The following is a 20,181-nucleotide window of genomic DNA, read 5'->3' on the forward strand; positions in this document are numbered from 1 at the left end:
TTATACTGCAGGAGGCCTTAGAAAGAGCGTTTCGCGGGCTAACAGCAGACGTCGCTCGCACACTATTGCCGATACTCTCGTGTCGTCTGCTCCTCAGCCGAACAAACAGGCCGAGGTAGCAAGAGGCAGAGGTCACTCACCCTTCCAGAAGGGTGCAGCGAGCTAGCTGTGGCAACCGGGTTCGCTCATTCGCGGACCTGATTGGTTCTCGCAGACACACCCCCATATTGTCGTCTGCTGTAAGCCCGCGAAGCGATCTTTCTAAGGCCTCCTGCACTATAGTGTCCTTTGCAGAAAAAGACGTAAGATTGTTGCAAGATAAGATATCTTGAAGTTGATTAGTTAAATTTGAGTTTGAAATTCTTGTACAATTAACATTTTTTTCTACATTAGTATATTCTGTAATTGTTACAGGATATACTAATAAGTTACATATGTTACAGTGTAACATATGTAACTTACGTTTGTAGATGTTGAAATAGAGAAAACATCTTCCTGTACCCTTGAATTTCTTTTTTGGAAGTTGGTGCGCAGTGTTTCCTAATATAAAAGTTATATGTAAAAAGTCAGTAAAGGTTCAAAAATCAAAATTGTACATTCACGGACACTTCTGGATTGTAACAATTCAATTAACTTTCAGTGGAACCGTTACAAACCAGAAGTGTCCATCATTGTACCATGTGTACATTTCTATGGCATAATTTAATAAATAAATTAAGTTTTGTTTTCGTTTCTGTTTCGTATGGGAAACATTCTCGAGTTTGTAGAAACGTGCACTGGCAACGCTGACCTCGAACACGACCGAAAGCTTTACTTGCGTTGCTTGTTGCCTTGGTTACTGACCGACGCGGACTCGGCTTCCAACCAACTCGCTCAGTTTCGGTTGGTTCCCGTAGGGGCAGAGGAGCAGACGGCTGGCCGAGGCGGTGCAGTGTGTTTGTGTGTCTGGGGGTCCCAGTTTACCGACCGGCAAGGGAAAACTGGGTGCGAAGTTGGTGACGTGAAGCAGAACGGGTTAGAAGAGGATCGTAAAGGAAGGGAAATTTCTTTGTGCGTGCGTGCCAAAACAAGCGGCAGCTGGGGTTTATTACAACGTCCGCGAGAGGGCAGAGTGGGGCAAAAATTCGCTTCGAACAGCTGTTGTTCTTGTCCCTCACCACGCTGGTCGCAAACTTCGTAGGTGAACGTGCGCTTTCTACTGTTACTTTCCGCACTGAAATGGAAAGTATTGCGCGTGTGAAACAATCGAACCTTGTTCTCGTCGTTTGTGAAGCGTGTTTCTCCCTAAACGACAAGCTTTTCAATTAATGTGAGATTGCGTGTCTTGTAAGAGAGAAAGATGTGTCTGAGAAGAAACAAGGAATGAAACAAGCGAAAAGGAGGAAGAAACGAACTTTCACAGCTTTGGGATCCTTGGATCTGTACTGGTGAAAGAAGTATAATCTAGTCTTTTGGTCGTTATTTCTAGTCAACACACGCGAGTGTCGTTTTCGTGACATATTTATTGTGATTATTTTTATATTCAGTGCCAAAAAGGAGTGCAGTTGTAGAAACAGTTGTGTGCAAGGCTCAGAATGGATTCGTGTTTCCCCCCTTTCTCGGCCCTGTCCATCAGGGACAACCGAAAATCCAACAGCCACGTCCCTAGGCAGGAAGACAACAACTACGGGAAGATAGAAATCCTACAGGACCTGGATCTCTACTACATTAGGCAAATCGCCCACAATCTCAAGGTAAGCGGCCTAATTTTATCGGATTGAGTTGTTTCCAGCTGGCTACACGTTTGTGACCTTTAACGTGTCACCGAATGTGTGTGCAGCTTTGATTTTGCTGCACCTCCTTGTTTGGTTTCTCTCCGATATTTTACCTCCCTGGTTGCAGTCGGGGTTTCCGCCAGGATTTTTTTCCGGGTGGGGCCTAACCTTTAAGAGAAGACTGTGTTGGAATATCGTTAGGGGGAAAATAATGCTGTATATTAGTTGAATCTACTGTATTCCTAAAATCGTCGTCTTCATAGAATGTGCCGAATGTGGTAAAATCTACGGCAAACACTAAAAAGAATCAAGTAAAATACTGCATTTGGATTTTTTCGCAAGTTAGTATGCATAGACATGTGCTTAGTATGTAATGTGTCCAATTCCAAGCAATTTCGGACAACAATTAACGTTTTCCGCCATTGTGAAAAACAGTGTTGTTACATATGCAGGATATACAGTAGATGCATTATTTGCGTGTGATTTCAGTAAGATTTCCCTGCATACATGACAACATGAGCCAATGAACATCAAATATAGTCATTTTTAGCAAGACTTTTGCACCAGTTGTTAGGGCTAGAGAAAATATGCCGTTAACAACCCCCCCCCCCCCACACACACACACAAAAGCAGAATTTTGTTGTAGTATTTGGTCCCATATGCAGTTGGACTCACGGGTTAAATGGGAAGGAAAGTTTTGGAACAACCAGCATGAGTTCATCACTTCCGTCCCCGGCACAACTACTGTTCCCTCATTTATTATTATTATTTATTATCTTAATAGGGTTACAATTAAGACATACAATATTTCATTTAACACAATATTAATACAAATATTGGCTTGATGCCCTTTTATCTTTTCCGCTACCTACAGTACATTGTGGAAGGTAATCTTTGCTTTGCGGTGACCCTTCATAAATTTCATCGACAAGTTCGCGACTAATATTTTTTTTACATTCATCGTCACGATCAGTTAAAACTAACACCACCTCTTTTGTGTTTGTTTATTTATCCCACGTTTCTCGCGCCTATATAAGTGGAATACGAATTTTTTTAATGATATCTAAGAACCTAGCTTCCTTCCATTTTGCCATACGGTCCTTTCCTCCCACTACTCTTCATTTCGAAAATACTCAAATGTTGCCCACATGAGTACAGACACCGTATTTGCTGTTTCCAATAACTAAACTCGTAGCTCTGTACATAACCTAAATATCGCAAATGTAACGTGCACCCACACAGCCACAAGCTGGACTTACGCAACCAATATTTTTTACGATCTGCCACTCCAATTGCAATGCTAGTGTTATCTTTCAAGCCTGAGTTGACTACACTGCTCATGCATTAACATATCTTCGTAATGAATAAATTAGATTCTTTCGCCTTCCTGCATCACCACCATTGTTCTCTATATTGAAGTTTCGATACAAGTTTACCTCTGCTGCTAACTTTTACGCTACATAAGAAAATATGGTGTTATTGCCTCATAAAGGGTGGAACAAACACGTGTTTTTTATAATATATAGAGAAAACACATTATTATCAAATTGCATGACAAAAATGGGCCAATTTCAACCACATTTTTTGGCCTCTAGAAAATATGATTTCGCCATCTATCACATTCGGCTAATTGCAGATATGAGGATTAATGATATAATGAAATTGATTAAGGAACACTCGCAAAGCACACACATGCTAGGATTTGAACTCGGAACCACATAGCCACTCGCAGGACTCCTTGCAGTTCGTCCCAATAAACTGCTTAAATTTTAAATTCTTGCGTTTCTCTGAGGAATCTAAACAAATCTTGTGTAGTTATCTGTCATTTATAATATTTCCCTGAATGTGTTAGCAGGTCATCACTCGACACCCACATCCGACGCCAGGGGTCCCGGGTTCGAATCCTGTCCTGGGCATGGAAGTTTGCCGTTTCATCATATCATCACTCATCCTCATCCTCGCAAATTAGCCAAAAGTGACACAAGAAGCGAAGTAAAATAAAGCAAATCAATCAATCTACACCCACGTCATTTTAACCTAATAGAGAAGAAAATCGTAACTTGTAGGATAAACTAGAGCATTCCATATTTACCGTTACGTAAACATTGTTAAAATGGAGTGCAATAAGGAAACCAGTTATGCGTACTTTCAAAGAGAACACCCGTTATTGGAAACGTACTCTTTTCTGCGAATATTATAAAGGGATATGCATCTAGTTTCCATAACTGATCATTTGCACACTTCTGAGCTGAGCGCAACATCTCTTGCTTCCACGAAAACTGGGTATGAACCATGTCAGCTATTGTCCTATCGACATGAATCTCGATGCTGTAAATTATAACTGTTCTTTATCGCTTCGTTATTGTTTCCCACAAGAGAGCTTTCTTCAAGCTTCACAGCATCTTTTCTCTCGCCAACTTCCAAGGTCCGTAAAGATAAAACTTCTGGAAGTAATGGGCTGCGTTTTATTAGCACTGTGAAATGTTTGCTTAATCTGGGATGGTTTCTCTCTGTTCATTCCGTGGTGTTCGCCCCCGCCCCTCTCTGGAACCATAACTGATAATATTTAAGTAACTTTTGGTTTTGATTCTTAAATGATAGGAACCGACCTCCGTGGATTACTTAGAACAGCTCGCTAGGACGCCAGGAGTCCCCCGGTTCGAATCCTGGCCTGAGTGTTCTTTGTTAGAGTCCTTTCATCAATTTCATAATATCAGCACTGATCCTTACCTCCGCGATTAGCCAAAAGTTGCAGAAAAACGAAGTAAAATGAGCCAAATCAATCAATTAAAAGATGCAGTCAGTCAGACAGTATGTTCGAGTTGCATATCGTATGGACCAATAGCGTATATACAAAGGTTGTACCTTGAAAAATCAGATATTTAAATCAACAAGTTATGACAAACATATCTTTTTGGTAGTCCCTCCTGAATATACCACTGTTATGAACTATATTTTTTGTGGGGAAGGTATTCGTTGATTTGCTGACGCTGTTAAGAATCTAAACCGGCACATATTTGTGAGCTAAAGATACAAAACAGCGGCGATGGGACTCGATGCTCTGACCACGCGTCACCCATTGAAACAAGCCCCTCCGATATCTATTGCGCGATCGTGTTTTGTTATAAAGCACTTGCCCCATTTCTATTTGTTCTTGTAATCCATCAAAAGTTCCATGGAAAGCCTTGTTCCCCCTAGGCGTAATATACTGCATGCAACTTCGTCCCTCCTCTAAGGAAAATGGCTCTCAATGAAAGTTTATTTGCGAAGTCCCGAAGATAGTTCTTCCATTTTATTGCAAGCAGTGTATTCGCAGGGCTCGTTGCTGTTGACTGAAGGTGGGATTGAGTGGGAAATCTGCAAGCAAACACTTGAGAGGAGGAGGCGTTGCTTTTGAAGTGTGTTGGGGCAATTACCACTCCTTGCCATTTCGTCACTGTCGAACACATGCCAATTGGAAGACTGCGAATTTATTTCGCCTTGAATGTCAAAGGATATAGCTCTTGCTTGAGTAACAATATCTTTTGCACTTGTCAGAACGTATACAGGGTGGTCCGAATGTCTAGTTACCCCCAGTGAAAGTAATTATACCGTATTTGTTCTCTGCCTTCAGATGGCTGGCACAAGTGACTATACTATGGATGAATGATGAGCAGCATGTGTATGGACACACGAACGTCGACAGACCAGTAAAACAATAAGGGAAGCGCAATATGACTTCACTGCAAGATTGAACAAGGGGGCCCAACCGAGACACAATAAGCTCACGCAGAAGATGCACACAAATTATTTGTGTGAAGAAAATGGTGGAAGTGATACTTACTTTCTGGATCGGTAACATTGAAAATTGTTCTGCAGGGGGTAACAAGACCTTTGGACCATCCCTGTATATTTTTCCATCGGGAATTACATTTGGCAAAAAAAACTGCAATTGTTTACATTTCCAAACTGCAGAGCGCGCTACGACTCCACGTGTCCCGGATTCGAATTCCGGCCGGGACATGTCAGTGTCCCTTCATCAATTTCACGGCATCATTCATCCTCATCGTCACGATTAGCCAAAAGTGGCCGAAAAGCGACGCCAAATAACAAAATTCACATTTCCAAGCTGGGAAACTATTAGATCAAATTTTAGAAGCGAGATTAGCTGTTCAATACCATTGGCGTAACTTGAAGGAACAGGGGTCAGAATCGAAAAGATTTCCATCCCATCCAGCACTAGGTTGCTTCATAACTGCTACATTTGAGAAATGATGAAAAATTAATCTGTAGGCTATATCTTTGTTCCTCAGGTCCCAGGAGGTTTATAAAAATACTCTTAACTTGTAAATGTTAACAAACCTAAATTTTGGGGAGTTTCAAGTGCCCGCCGGAGTTAAAGTTGCGCCTATCCTCAATGCATCAATTTCATGCTATCTTCTGCCGACTTGTCTACAATCAAGATAATTGTGTCTGGTGTTTTACCTTTTGCACTTTCCTCTATTGACCTCGAATGTCGTTACTTATGTAAAAAATACACGAAAAACTACACTACAAACATTTTTCTCTGAATAGAAAACAGAGTTAAAATAACTTTGTCTTTCTTTTGTCTAAAAGCAGACACTTGTAGCTTTCCAATGAGGTATATTTGATTTTTTTCCTCCTACGGAGTACAATTTTACAAGCACGCAAACCGAGGGCTCAATATTTTTGTCACGGATAGTAGTTTATATTTCAAGTCGTGCACCGTGGAAATTGCATTCTTGAGGCTGTGTTGTGTATCTTGTCCCTGTGTATTGATTTTCATCCCGTCGTTAATCCCATGTGATGAGCATGCATGCTTGTTGTCGAACTTGGTCAAAATTGGCAGACAAGGAATAAAAACGCAATCGATACAAGGCTATAGCTGTTCGATCAAGACGTCCGAATCCCATGAAAAATTCTAGGGTGTTCGGGAAAAAGCACTTAAGTCAAAAAATAAAATTTTACAGCAGGCAGTTATTTCTTAATTCTTTTAATAATAGCAAGCAAGCAACAATATATGTTTGTTCATCACTGTTTAAAATCTTTACACATGTCTAATACAAAATTATCTTAAAATATTTTATTTAATTGATTCAGTGTGGGTTAAATGCAAGTAACAGAAAATCGCAGTTTGTGACTTAGGTGCTTTTTCCCCGAACACCTTAGAATTGTTTGTGCATGAAAGTACGTTCAACAGGGTGCGGAATCATTTAAGATTGGTGGGGGGCAGGGAGATCTTAATCTACACACACACACACACACACACACACATATATATATATATATACACACACAAATATTTAATACATATTTATAATAATAAATATACAAGTAAATTACGGTTTAAAATACATTATTATTATTAAGTAGTATATATATATATATATATATATATATATATATATATATATATATATATATATATATATCAGATATTTAAAAAGTAGCAAACTAACTAACTAACTAAACTGACTGGTTAAGGATGTCAATAAATGAGAAAATAGTTTAAATATTTTTTTTATCTTTTAAATTTTTTAGTTTTTGCTTTCTATTAGTATACATGAATTAATAAATTTCATAGTTATATTTGTCTTGCATTGTTATTGTACTTTTATTATGAATATATTATCAATGTAACATTTGTTATTGGTGTAAGATCTGTAAATGGTCTCTTGAATGAGAGAGAGAGAAAGTATGCAACACTCGCAAACACATTACTTTGTGTGTTTTCGATACTAAAGGATATTTCAAGTGAAAAATAATTGCCTTTTGTTTTTAAAACAAACACTCTCCCCCTCGGAAATTTTTGGTGGGGGGAATTTTTGAAGCCACGACTCTTGGTTGGGAGGAAATCCACCCTGTCCTCCCCAGGATTTTGCACCGTGACGTTGAAAACAAGCGTTGCGAATGAATATTCTAAAAAGAGCCAATCGTTTTATTCAGTTATGTGCGTGTGCTTCTGTATTTGCACTTCTTCTTTGCCGTAACTTTCTGCGTCTTTGGCTATTTGCGACAATGAGGATGGACGATGAAATTGAGGAAAGGACACTGAGAGGAAGTCCCATAGCAAAGCCGGAACTTGAACCCAGAACATTCGGTGGCAAGTTCGCGCGTCGACAACTCAATTCAGCCCCCGAGCCGACCATGCGTGCATGATTCTCACATGAGAATATTTCACAAAACTTGAGCCGCGGCAACTAATACATACCCATTGTATTCCATAACAGATCCAATTGTGCGAGTAAAGGCCTTGTATCGGGTTATGTAAGAGTGCAAATAGTCAAACTGCTAACCCACTTTGGGTTTCTTGCACCTCTGTCCTAACAGTGTTGCTGGGACTAGTTTGCTTACAGCGATAGGAACTGAAATGAACATGATTTATCATCAAGTAAAGTGTGTACACAACAGTTTCATTCACTGGGGTCTATTTGAGCAAGATAACAATTTCAGGGTGACCTTCCTCGTCCGGCGTAGAGGTCCATATACGAAATGGTACACATCAGTTTTTGCAATTGTTTTCCAAAGAAATCCACAAGCTTTATTTTCAAATGTATGTTAGAAACCACAATAACGCTAAAGTTAGAAATCATAACAAGACGTACTAAAAACACCTGGTATATTATCTATTTATGATAATTAAACAGACCCTTCTCCCTTGGTATGGCTCCAATAAGTCTGATTCCAAATCAGTTATGGTTTTAGGTTAAATATTCGTAAATTTGAATTCTAATTTATTGAAATCTAGAACAAGGTGAGAGTCACTCTCGTCTGTTTGTTTCATGGACAACCAAAATTAAATATAAATAATTGTAAATATAAAATAGTTCATTTGGGTTGATACGTCATTTTTATTTTAACTACAAGTGCCAGTGAAAACGACCTCCGTGGCGGAGGGGTTATGACAGCGCGCTACGATGCCAGGGGTCCGGGATTCAAATTCCGACATGGGTGTTCTTTGCGAGTGTCCCTTCATCAATTTCATCATATCAGCACTCATCTTCATCTTTGAAATTAGCCAAAAGTGACAGAAAAGCTAAGTAAGCCAAATCAATGAATATGTATTTAAGACACAATTAAAACATTTTTATTGGGCGCAAATAGCTTGCACGTCAGTGCAAGGTTATACGCTAGTGACAGATTGAATACAGTTAAGTGCAGAAAAACACTGAAACCCCTCAACTTAATATTTCAAATTCTTAACTACTGTCATGAGTATGTGAGTGTGTGTGTGTTTTGTTGTATGCCCGTGAGACTTTTATTCCGGTATGTATTTTTTTCTTGTAATTTTTCTTTCTTTGTTTTGAATATTTCCCTTATGTATAATGTAATGTTGTTTTCACATTTCCATAAACTAAAATTTCGATGTAAACATGGTTAAGTGGTAGAAAAGGCTACAAAGCCTTAACTTCGCCATGATAAACAAGACGTAATAAATAAAAAAAATAAATGACAGTGAAACCAACCATTTTTCTTCATGCAGCGTACTTTATTTACGGAAAACAAGACAACAGAGTGTGTGTCTTGAGAATGTAAGCCTATGCCTTGAGTGTAGCACGTATAACTGAAGGTGTTGAATGGATGGCGACCTGACCATCCGAGTTACAAATGCTTGGTCTGTTTTCTGCACCAGGGACTCGGGAAGTTGTAGGGATCAGCCCTCTCGCAGGAAACCGTGAAGTGTGCAGATGGTCACTGCGGGGAAGGGCGACCCATTGCTCACCCTGTGGGACGAAATTGATGGCCCCGTTTGTTGGAAATGGAAACCAATTGTTCACGTGCCCTTTGGTTGCTGCGCCAGGCTCCCGAACCTGAAAAATAGTCCTGGGTACTGGTCACTCCAGGAACATTTGGTGAAAGTTTTCTTTTTGTACTCTCCTGCGTGCAAATGTATCACTATTGAAGAAGCAATGTTTTTGCGTATTGAACTGTTGCCCATTATGGCGTTTTCGCAGGGTGTATACCAAAATACCAAATCCAAAATTCTTTACTTTTCCTTTACCTTTTTTTCGTTTTTTCTTAATCTTTATTTATTCGACCCCTGCTTAGGTCAAGTTGGAAATGAACAATTAACAAAATAAATATTAATTTAATGGAAACCCGTTAAGATGAAAACTGAAGCTGTATGTAACAAGAGAATTAGACTTGCTTTATCTATTAATGCATCCTGAACTGTATTTGGTAGACTAGCGATGTCCTGGCGTCTGGACGCCCCGCCAGTATAATCTTATGTTGGGCTTGTATTGTCGTCCCTATATATTTGCGATCGCCCGTTCATCCATCTTATCTTACCATCCGCATCTTCGCGATTAGCCAAAGGAGCAAAAAAGTGAAGTCAAATAAACTAAATCAACCAATCAGCCATTGTGATAGCAAAAATTCTTGACCACAAGTATAATTTCTTGGCTGGTGGACACCCAGTTTCAACATGCTTAACAAATCATCTCGTACTTCCGTTTCGGAAATTCTAGCATAACTGTTACATGCGTAAATGCGGTTCCCACGTAGCTGCTGGTTACTTGTCCTATCTGCAGGGGCGTAGCCATGATTTTTGATTGGGAGGAGTCCAGCCTTCGATGAAGTGTGCGAGGAAAATTGATACCTGCCAAAGATGGCAGAAAAGTTCAGTAAAATAAACCAAATGAATGAAACATTGCATAACATGAAAACAAGCAGGAGTCCATCAACATCACCTAACGCCATTTTCGAATACAACAGTACAAAATTTACAAAAATGGCTATTCTTGTTTCTGCAAACATTTCATTTTAGGACATTGTAATATGGCAAAATATCGGCAAGGGTCCGACCAGGCGGGGATTCATGGTGAGGGCGATATTTTTTCGATATATTATAATGCGTATAATTTTTGAAGACCCAAATGTTCTGTCTGATTAAGTCTAACAGGCCGGAGAATATTGTTTAAAGTTTGATTTAAGTTCACTCTCAACTAACTCTCTAAGCCTTCTTAAACCCGAAGGTTCATGGCTGCAGCAACACAGGCCTTCCATCTGTCCCTATCTTGAGCAACATCTATATACTCTTTTCCATCCCTACCGATTTCCCTTAGGTCCATCTCGACGTTGTCCCTCCATCTTCGTCTTGGCCTTCCTACTGGTCTCTTACCATCAGGTTTCCCAACAAGAATCCTGTAAACTCCTCTTTCCTCTCCCATTCGTGCCACATGGCCTGCCCACCTAAGTCTTCTTGATTTAATTATTCTAATAATGTCTGGACATGAATACAAATTATGTAGTTCTAAATTATGTAGCCTTCTCCACTCACCTGTCTCCTCATCCCTTTTAGGTCCAAAGATTTTCCTAAGGATCCTATTTTCAAATACTCTCAATTTATGTTCCTCCTTCAATGTAAGGGACCAAGTTTCACACCCATATAATACTACAGGCAAAATTACTGTTTTGTATATTTTAACTTTTAGTTTCTTAGATATTAAACGAGAAGACAAAAGTTTATGAAGAGAGAAGTAACATGCATTTCCTGAATTAAGCCTACTTTTTATTTCCTCTTTAATATCATTTTCATTTGTTAATATTACTCCTAAGTATTTGAATTTGGAAACTGTTTCAAACGAGTTGTTATCAATAAGTTGTTAAGTTCACTTTATGTTTAATGATCGACTAATCGGAACTGCATCTCAGTTTAAATTTGGATCCGAAGCACCGTGCAATTTGCCTCAAAAGGCATGTGTTCTCTGTTTATTCACTTTAGTCCTCATAGCCCGTTTAGTTTACCTAACAATGGTAGGAATTATGATTACGACATACAATAATAACCATCTATTCCAGCCCTATTTTTCCAAAATTATACCCTGATGTCTAAAACATGGAAGTCATATTGGTTCCTGTTTACGGTATTACATATTGTTTACATAAAACAGTTTAGTTTGTTTTAAAATAAAATTAAATTCTGCCTTGGTCAGCATATTGAGTTTTTGGTTATCATGGAAACTAGGCTTAATGGTGTTATAAAACAGTGCAAGTTAGAATTGATTGTCAGTGAGGTGAGATACTAGACTTAAATTCGAGCCTCCCAACTAACTTCTGGATCCGCCACTGCGCCCGACGGAAAATAGGAGATGTTCAAATACAAAGATTTAAATGTTGCTTCAACTTATTAATTGCTTTTGGCCTAGTATTCATAAAGAAAAGAACGCCAATGGCAGGAAAATATGGCAAGATGAAGGGGGGGGGGGGGGGGGCTACTAAAAAGAGTATACGTAAGACCTCCCTTTCAAAAATCCTGGACTGCTTTTAGCAATCTTCTAAAATAAACTAGAACAACGCCCACCTGCTCCAGCTATAGACTTGGGTTCATCGTACCTTCATATATTGTATCGTAGTCCACCGATCTCGGCTTCTCGTGCATTGAGAATGCAGAAGCAGACTCGACGTAGAACGAAGATGAAGCCTGACGTCTTGAAAGCCGACTGCTCGCCTTCAAGCCGCTGCGTTCCACCTGCTAAGAATTCGGCGTTCCGCCGGGCCATCGCGAGAGAGAAGTATTCGGGAACGCTAACGTTTTCCTGGAACATCGTCCAATGGTAATTGCTTGCGTTACAGGATCATGTTTTCGAGGGAGTGGAACCGGGCGGGAGTTTTGCCAGCCTTGAGGGTGTTCGGACTTCGGATACCCATTCTGAAGCGGTGTTGCCAGGTCTCGAAACGAGTCGGCAATAATGGGATACTCACGTTTTGTTCGGTTTGGAGGTCTCTCCCATTCAGGCTGCTGCTTCAACAAAGCAGGCGTCCCATTCTTGTTTTGGATCTTTGTTCTGTAAGCTCGTGTTTACGGTACTTGTTCCCCTTTTCTCCACTGGGTTTTTGGTCCACGGCTCTGTAGGTATCGTGTTTTGCTCTGCACCATAACCATGTGAGGTTGCAGGCGCGTGCCCAGGATTTTCGTAAGGGGGGGGGGTTATGAATCCAATACATTTTCCAGTTCAGATTTCAAATTTCTTGTAATAAATTAGATAATTAATATACTTGGATTTTACCCCAATGAACGCAATCAATGTATTTGCTATGGATGCTTCATGTTTTTATTGCATCATATAAAAGCACCTGCTTGAATATTTCCAAATTATTAATATTTTATATTTAATTGCTCAAATATAATTTTTAAACAAAAAATATGTACACTCAACATTGTAACAACATTAAAGAGATTAAGACTACTTGATGTCTTAAAGACAGTAATAAATAAGGTACCACAGTTCAACAATTTAAATTCTGAAATTTAGGCACCGAGATTTCTGTGCGAGTTCTGACAATATGTCGTCACAAGTAAATTTTATATCCCGGTGAATGTTGAGAGCAGCTAACCCATTTAATCTTTCTTCGCAAATGGTATGTCGAAGATAGGTCTTCAACCGCCTCAAAGTTGAGAATGATTTATCATTTGATGTTGTTGTTACCGGGATTGTACATAATATGCGCAAACGTGTTTACCCAGGGAAATATTGCTTCACTGCACATATCAATTGCTTCAAGAGCATTTACTGGACGTGTTTGCATTGCTGCAAGATGACGATACCACAGTCATTTCAGTGGGAGCGTCGTCGCCTTGTAATCAAGGTGTCCCGGGTTCGATACCCGGTGGAGGCACATAGTGGTTCGGATCTCACTTTAAACTTTAGGTTCAGTCCCGATTAGCCTCACTGTGCATAAAGTGGATTTAAAACATCAATTTAATGAACATTGTACTTGTTGTGGAGATGATTTTGCTAAATATTGTGTACATTTTTGGCATTGTATTATTATATTATTGGTCAAAACATTTGTTTGACAGTCGACAAACAAATACGAACCCCTTCAGTAATTAACATTTTCTACTACAGTGTCATTAATGTGTCATATTCATTTTCATATTAGGTCTATGGAGAGGAATTTTGTATAATGTTAACGTTATGGAACTGCGAAACCAACCGTTGAAGGGGCCACTCCCCCCTTCCCCTCCGAAGCCCAGTACCGCACCACAGGATCTGTCACTGAGCCCGACAAAATCTTGCCACACAGTGCTCGAAATAGAAATTCGTAGCCGAAAAGGGAGGGGATATTTGATCGATTTTGGAGATACGAGGGGGTACATCCTTGTATGGATCAACATGGAGACAATACAGTAGGTGGAGGATGCTCAATATGCAAATTATTCTAATTGGGGGTATGATTTGTGAAACTTTCTTAACTGGAGGCAGCATCCCCTACTTCGACCACTGATGCCAGAAAAGATGCTTTCAGAAAATGAATTTATTACTGCACACACATATTACTTATTGTATTTGTTGCGTTTGTACAAGAGAAATATTCAGAAGATTTGTAAGGAATATTTACAGTTAATAGGATGCCTATCTAGTCTATCCCGTGTCGTAATACAAATTTTATCCCTTTCCTACAAAATAATAAAACTCTCCATGGCAACCGTGATTTTATAATGTGGTTGCATACATATACACTGTATAGTAGGACCAAGCTTTCTGGGACCTCGGAAAATACGTGCCACTGCTCCGACGCCAGGGTTTCAAATGCCTTGGTGGATCTATAAGATAGGTAATATCGTTTTTCGAGGGTTCGTGAACAAAACAAAAAGTAAATGATTGTAAAGTCCATTTTATATTCAGATACGTTAATCGGGACTGGACTTAAAGTTTAAATCGGGATACATACCACTGTGCAATGCACCTTCACAGGGGATCAAACCCAGGACCTCTTTGATTACACCACCATCGGTGAGGCCCCTGAAATCATTGAGGGAACTTGTTCATCTTCATGTTATCTCGCCCTGCGAAAGTTTATTGGTGACATCCTACACACGTCTTCCAGACATACACACGCGGGCACCCCCCCTCCCTGCACACACACGATTGTATGCTTACAGCACATGCTGTGGCCTCCCAGAAAAACAATTCTAAATCCGCCTATGGATATATCTGCTATCAAATCATGAACGTCACTTACCTCGACAGTTCCTTGACATAATTTTGCAACAAGGTTTGCAATATCTTCTGTTATGCCTTCTTGTTGAATATCAAGAGTCTGAAAGTTCGCACGTTTCACTCTCGCAATTCGGATGGAATTCCTCTGAACTTAAATCGACCATTTCTGACGTTCTATTTGTGGAAGGTGAAGCTTCAACTTCCATTTTTTGTTTCTTTTGGAAATAATCTAATACGTATTTCTCCTCTTTTCTCTATCCATCTTTAGTTCCACGTCAAAAATCTATTACACACGCAGAAACGTAACACACAACACGACCAGTTCGACTTGCTACCTTGCAGACTGCAACTCGCTACAACCCCAGTGAACACCAGGACTTGGGACAAAGATACCGGGCGGTCGAATGTCTGAACCATGCATCCAGCTTGGTCCAGCTCAAATTACGTCACCAGTGTTGACAGCAACCAGTAGTGTCAGTGTCAGTAGTGTTGGCAACTGCTAAATTATTTACGCACAAATTCAAGTGAGATCTTTCACACATGTTACAAGAAAATTCAATAAACTGAAGGCTGGAAATTGGTTGAGAAAAAAATATCTAATTTGTAAAGAGCACAAGAGTTACCCCCACACCCCCTATACGCCTTCATGGCGTGGTGCTAAGCACAGGGGAACACTTTACCTTTACCTTTTTACAAGAGTAAAACGTATAATATTTTGGCATATTAATTGCTTTTATTTTGTTTATGAACTGACTGGGCCAGTTGGGCTATTGTTGCATCCTTCACCCCTCCCTTCCTCCCGGCATGCTATTGTACAAAACATCGCTTGCCTCCTTCGTAAAACCATGCTTCGCTACTGCCTGCAACAATTATTATTATTATTATTATAATTATTGATATTTTGAAATAAATATGCATCCAGGTGCGAAATAAGATTTCGACTTACTTTGCCTACTAATTGTAGTGATTCAAATCTCACAGAACTTTGCTCTGCTGGCATAAATGGTATAACAAGGGGGAAAAGAAAGAAAAGGGAAGTTAGCAGCACTGTCGTAACAGGAAAGGGAGGGTCATTCTCCTAAGAGGGTCATCGTGGGTGAAAGAAAGTGGAGGAGGGATTCCTTCAGTTCGCATTCCAAGGGTTACGGCTCTTTCCTTGACCATACTCATACTCCTTCCTTTTCAGTGACTAGGGAATGAATGAATGCTTGTGCATTGCTGTAACTCAACTCCAATATTATCAAAAGTAATTGAAGAAGCAAATACATTTCTCATTGCCAAATGTAAACATTTTACAATATTGGCGATTTATGAAATAAAATGTATTTCTGTTTTCAATTTTTTTAAATTACGAAACCAATGGGGGGGGGTTTAACCCCCACCAACCCCCCCCTGGGCACGCCACTGTGAGGTTGTATTCAATTTCGGTAATTTGTTCAGTACCCCTTCCCCTTAATTTTTCATGTTCCATTGGCGGACATGAGAATTTCGACCACGGAAGACAAGCCTAGCTCGAGTAATGAGAGTCCAAACCCGAAAGGGGGAGTAGGTATATACAAACATGCAGGAACAACGTTGTAGGTTTCGAATCAGTATTTCCTTTCCCAGGTTCGATACCCGGTGGATGGCTCCCCGATGGCGCAGTGGTCCTGTAAGTCCAGTCCCGATTCGCTTACTGTACATAAAGTGATCTTGAAACTCAAACTATCTTCTTTGTTACTCTTCAAACATTAGGATATTATAGAGTAAATTATATACCCGACTCCCACCTGAAATATCCTCTTCCCTGCAAGGCGTTGTGTGTGTTGCCTAACTCTACGCCGGTCGGTGGCAGAACTTGCCATTGAAAATTTGCTATTAAATCGCCGTAGAGTTAGGTAACATACATAACGCCTATCAGGAAGCGAGTATTTAAGAATCTAGATGTCCAATTTTTATTGCCGGTGACTGTATAGCTACGTGAACTGCTGGTTTCTGTATTGCAAGATACCAATCAGTGTTTTATCAAGAATTGTGGATCGTAGAGGGGTGTAAGTGTAAATTTGGAAATTTGGACTTTGTGTCATCGTAACAACTCAGAAGTGTCCTATCCACAAAGTGGCTATTACGGGTGTCTATCGGTGAATAATGTCAAGAAAAAGTCAAGAAATCCACCGGTAGGTCAAGAGTCAAGATTTTTTTTATTTTGATTTTTTTATTATACAGTATAGTGAGTTTACATTGTTATATACCTGTCCTGGGATTTGATAAAATTGAGTATTTGGAAATTTAAGTTGTCTTAAGTTGAGGTTAAGATTTGTTTACTTCTTAAAAATTACTTTATTGTATGCATGAAGTTTTGTAAAAATATTACATAACGTGATTTGGCCATTCCACATCTAATATGAAATCTGAAGCATTAATTTTTACATGCATTAAGTCTAAACCTCTTGTTAAAGTACAGCTTCAGTTTTAATCTTAACCGGCCTTGTGGAAGGGGTTTTTCATTGAATAAAAATATTTATTTTTCTTAATTTGCAACTATACATAAGTAGAGAACGATTAAATAATGGTAAGAAAAATGGGGAAAAGGTTAAGAAAAAGTCAAGAATTTTGGATTTTTTTTTATTTCGGTAGACACCCTACTTCCAAAGGGGAGAAAAATCTAGGAAAGAATAAAGGATCGACCATTCGTGATTCATTTTATAATAGTGAACCTTGCTCAACCTGCCAAATCGTGGGCTCTATTTGCAATTTTTCGGCACTTAGTGATTCCAGGAATAACCGTGATTTCCTCTCTTCATGATACTTGACGCTTGGTGCTGCTACCACTTGTGCCCAGTTCTTTTTTCCTTTCTTTGTGTGGAGGAGCCACACCTTCTCGCCCACTCGTACTCCAGCTTGCTTGCTTTGACATTTTAAGTGTTCAAGTGTATCCAATTCATCAGTAAAGTATCCAGACTTACGCGGTTTTAATACTGTTCCCAGATACAGCTGCACAAGCACTTAACGTGCCTACTCCGATGTATTTTAGTCTATGCTGGTTAACATTCTAATCAATAAGTTATCACTACTCAGCTTTGAAGTATCTGACTTGCTTTCGGCTTTCACTTTCTTGCATGAAACTTAGGATAAATAATGACTCGAAGCTTTCTGGGCTCTGTGGTGTTTGTTTTATGCAGTACTTCATCTAATTGATCCTCACATACGCGATTAGGGAACTCCCGGATGGCGTAGTAGAAACGCTATCGACTTGTAATCAGGGAGTCCCTGGTTTGATCTCCAATGGAGGCATATAGTGGTTCGGATCCCACTTAAACTGCATGTTCGGGTGTGTGTCTTTGGTTGCATCTTGTAAATGAATTTGCCAGCAATGTTCAGAAAAATCGCACACACGCATTTGGTCGCCCAATCAGCTTTGAAGTCTCTGAGCACCATCGATTGAGCAGAAAATGGAAGTGGAGAGGCCACGCGCTAAGGAAACCAGCTGATAAAACGAGACGAGGGCCAAGAAAAACACAGCATTTAGATGAACATCAAGAATTAAGATCGTGATCCAAATCCCATAAATATGAGAAACCAACCCTGTTTGCCTTGCACTCACGAGAACGAAGTAGAAATGTAGAATATTGCGTTGTTCTAACGGTGAAAGCGGCCCCGGCGCCCACCCAGCGTCGAATAACATGGGTACCTGGGGGAAACCCTGGGGGGTAAAGGCGGTCAGGGGCGTGATGCTGATCACATCACCCCCACTCACGACCGGATCAAGAAAGTGTGGGGCGTTACCCCCACACCCCCTATACGCCTTCATGGCGTGGTGCTATGCACAGGGGCGCACTTTACTTTACTTTACTAACCCTGTGAGTGTGATTGATCTTGCACCAATTTTATATTATCGCCTTTCATTGTTATCTTTGCGATTAGCCAATACTGGCAGAAACGCGGCGTAAAATAACCAAATCAATCAAAATACACAGAAGAATGCATCAGCTGCTGTTCCGAGTAATGCGCCAAATACATCAATTGAACAGGTCAGACACGATCATTTTAAATAAACCAAAATTACATGGTTGTCATTTGACGTACCAACAGTACATCAACCTTGATTTATTTATTTAACAAAGGATTCAAAATATAGCATTAGCTATTTTACATTGAATTGCATAAATTGGAAGAGAGAACAACAACGTAAAGTAAAATTACGTACAGTAAAGCTACACACATTTTTACACTACAACCTTCTAAGACGTGCCTGATTTTTAAAATGTCTATTTAAATAAACATCCTTGAGAGGAAGGGTCTACCTACCGACTGCCGGCCTCAGAGACTAAAATCTGACACCACAGAAATTTAGACTGTCCGTGGGCTCAGACCCGAGATCCTCGTTTGCCTGCAAGACTGCAGTTACCGGGTTGTACAGTCACTGACACTTCTGGGTTGTAATAAACGCATTTACTTTCAATGGGATCATTACAACCCAGCAGTGTCCATGACTGTACTACGTGAAAGTGAGGTTTGACATTTGGGCGCCTTTTCAGGCCTTGCCGTACACGCCACAAGACAGAATGGTACACAATGGCATCTCCAATGGCGCAGTGGTAGCGTTGTTGCCTTGTAATCAAGGGTCCTGGGTTCGATACCCAGGGGAGGCACAGTGGTTCGGATCCCACTTTAAACCGTAGATCCAGTCCCGATTAGCGTTACTGTGCATAAAGTGGACTTAAAACACCAACTCGGAACCAAAAACAGAATGGGACATGGGACAGGACACACACATTGGATGATCCCCCCCCCCCCAAAGCTATGATTTTTAGTCGCCAGAACCTCATTAACCTGCAACTTAAGAACACCACGACGTTCTAGAATTCACAAGCACTCGATAGAAGAAGCAATCGGTTGGCAGAAGTCAGAATAGAAGTGATGATAACCAAAGGAATCCTGTCCACCATGTTGGCAGACAAAAACTCGTGCAAACCAGTCATCAGCTTTTGTCAGCAACGCTCGCAGAATTCGGAACATTCGTACGCAGCATGGCCAATAATTCATGCAGCGCTCGCCGGTTTCGCGGTTATAAAAGCCAGTTGGCATAAAGGAAACATTTACTGGAGGAAAAGGCAGGACGTGAGCTGAAGGGAGATTAGAAGTTCGGGAAACCGAAGAGGATGAAAGAGTGACGAAAAAGGAAGCAGCTGCTTCTAAAAGTTTCATGGGCCTGCTCTATATAACCCTTTGCTTTGGCGTGAATAAAAACACGAGGCAGCTGGTCTCGCGTGCTTCCACAGGAGCACCTGTCTGTCAACGACGCAGGTAAGGGTAACAAGGGATTGAAGACTCTCAGGACGCTCACAGACCACAAGATACACCAATTATGGTGTGGTACAAGTATATTAGGAATAAATTTATTTAAAATATACACAATACTGAGTAATTACTTCTTTAATTATGCGTTTGAAATCGAGAATATTCACACATAAAAGTAAGTGCCGCCTCGCACAAGA

General features: G+C 40.1%; 1 protein-coding gene across 3 annotated transcripts in view; it reads left to right on the plus strand.

Annotated features, from left to right (window-relative positions):
- Positions 1 to 20,181, plus strand: part of LOC145997442 (rhotekin-like) — a 286,448-nt gene that overhangs the window by 198,962 nt on the left and 67,305 nt on the right. Inside the window, exon 1 of one of the 3 annotated variants that reach the window (XM_083134501.1) lies at positions 892 to 1,733. The exons of the other annotated variants lie outside the window; for them this stretch is intronic. Coding sequence (XP_082990627.1) covers positions 1,575 to 1,733 — 159 coding nt within the window. The 5' untranslated portion in view covers positions 892 to 1,574. Of the gene's footprint in view, positions 1 to 891; positions 1,734 to 20,181 lie in introns of those variants that run through there. 3 annotated transcript variants of the gene reach the window in all.

This window comes from Lepisma saccharinum, chromosome 1 (assembly GCF_977018435.1).
Source record: "Lepisma saccharinum chromosome 1, izLepSacc3.1, whole genome shotgun sequence".
Taxonomy (NCBI): domain Eukaryota; kingdom Metazoa; phylum Arthropoda; class Insecta; order Zygentoma; family Lepismatidae; genus Lepisma; species Lepisma saccharinum.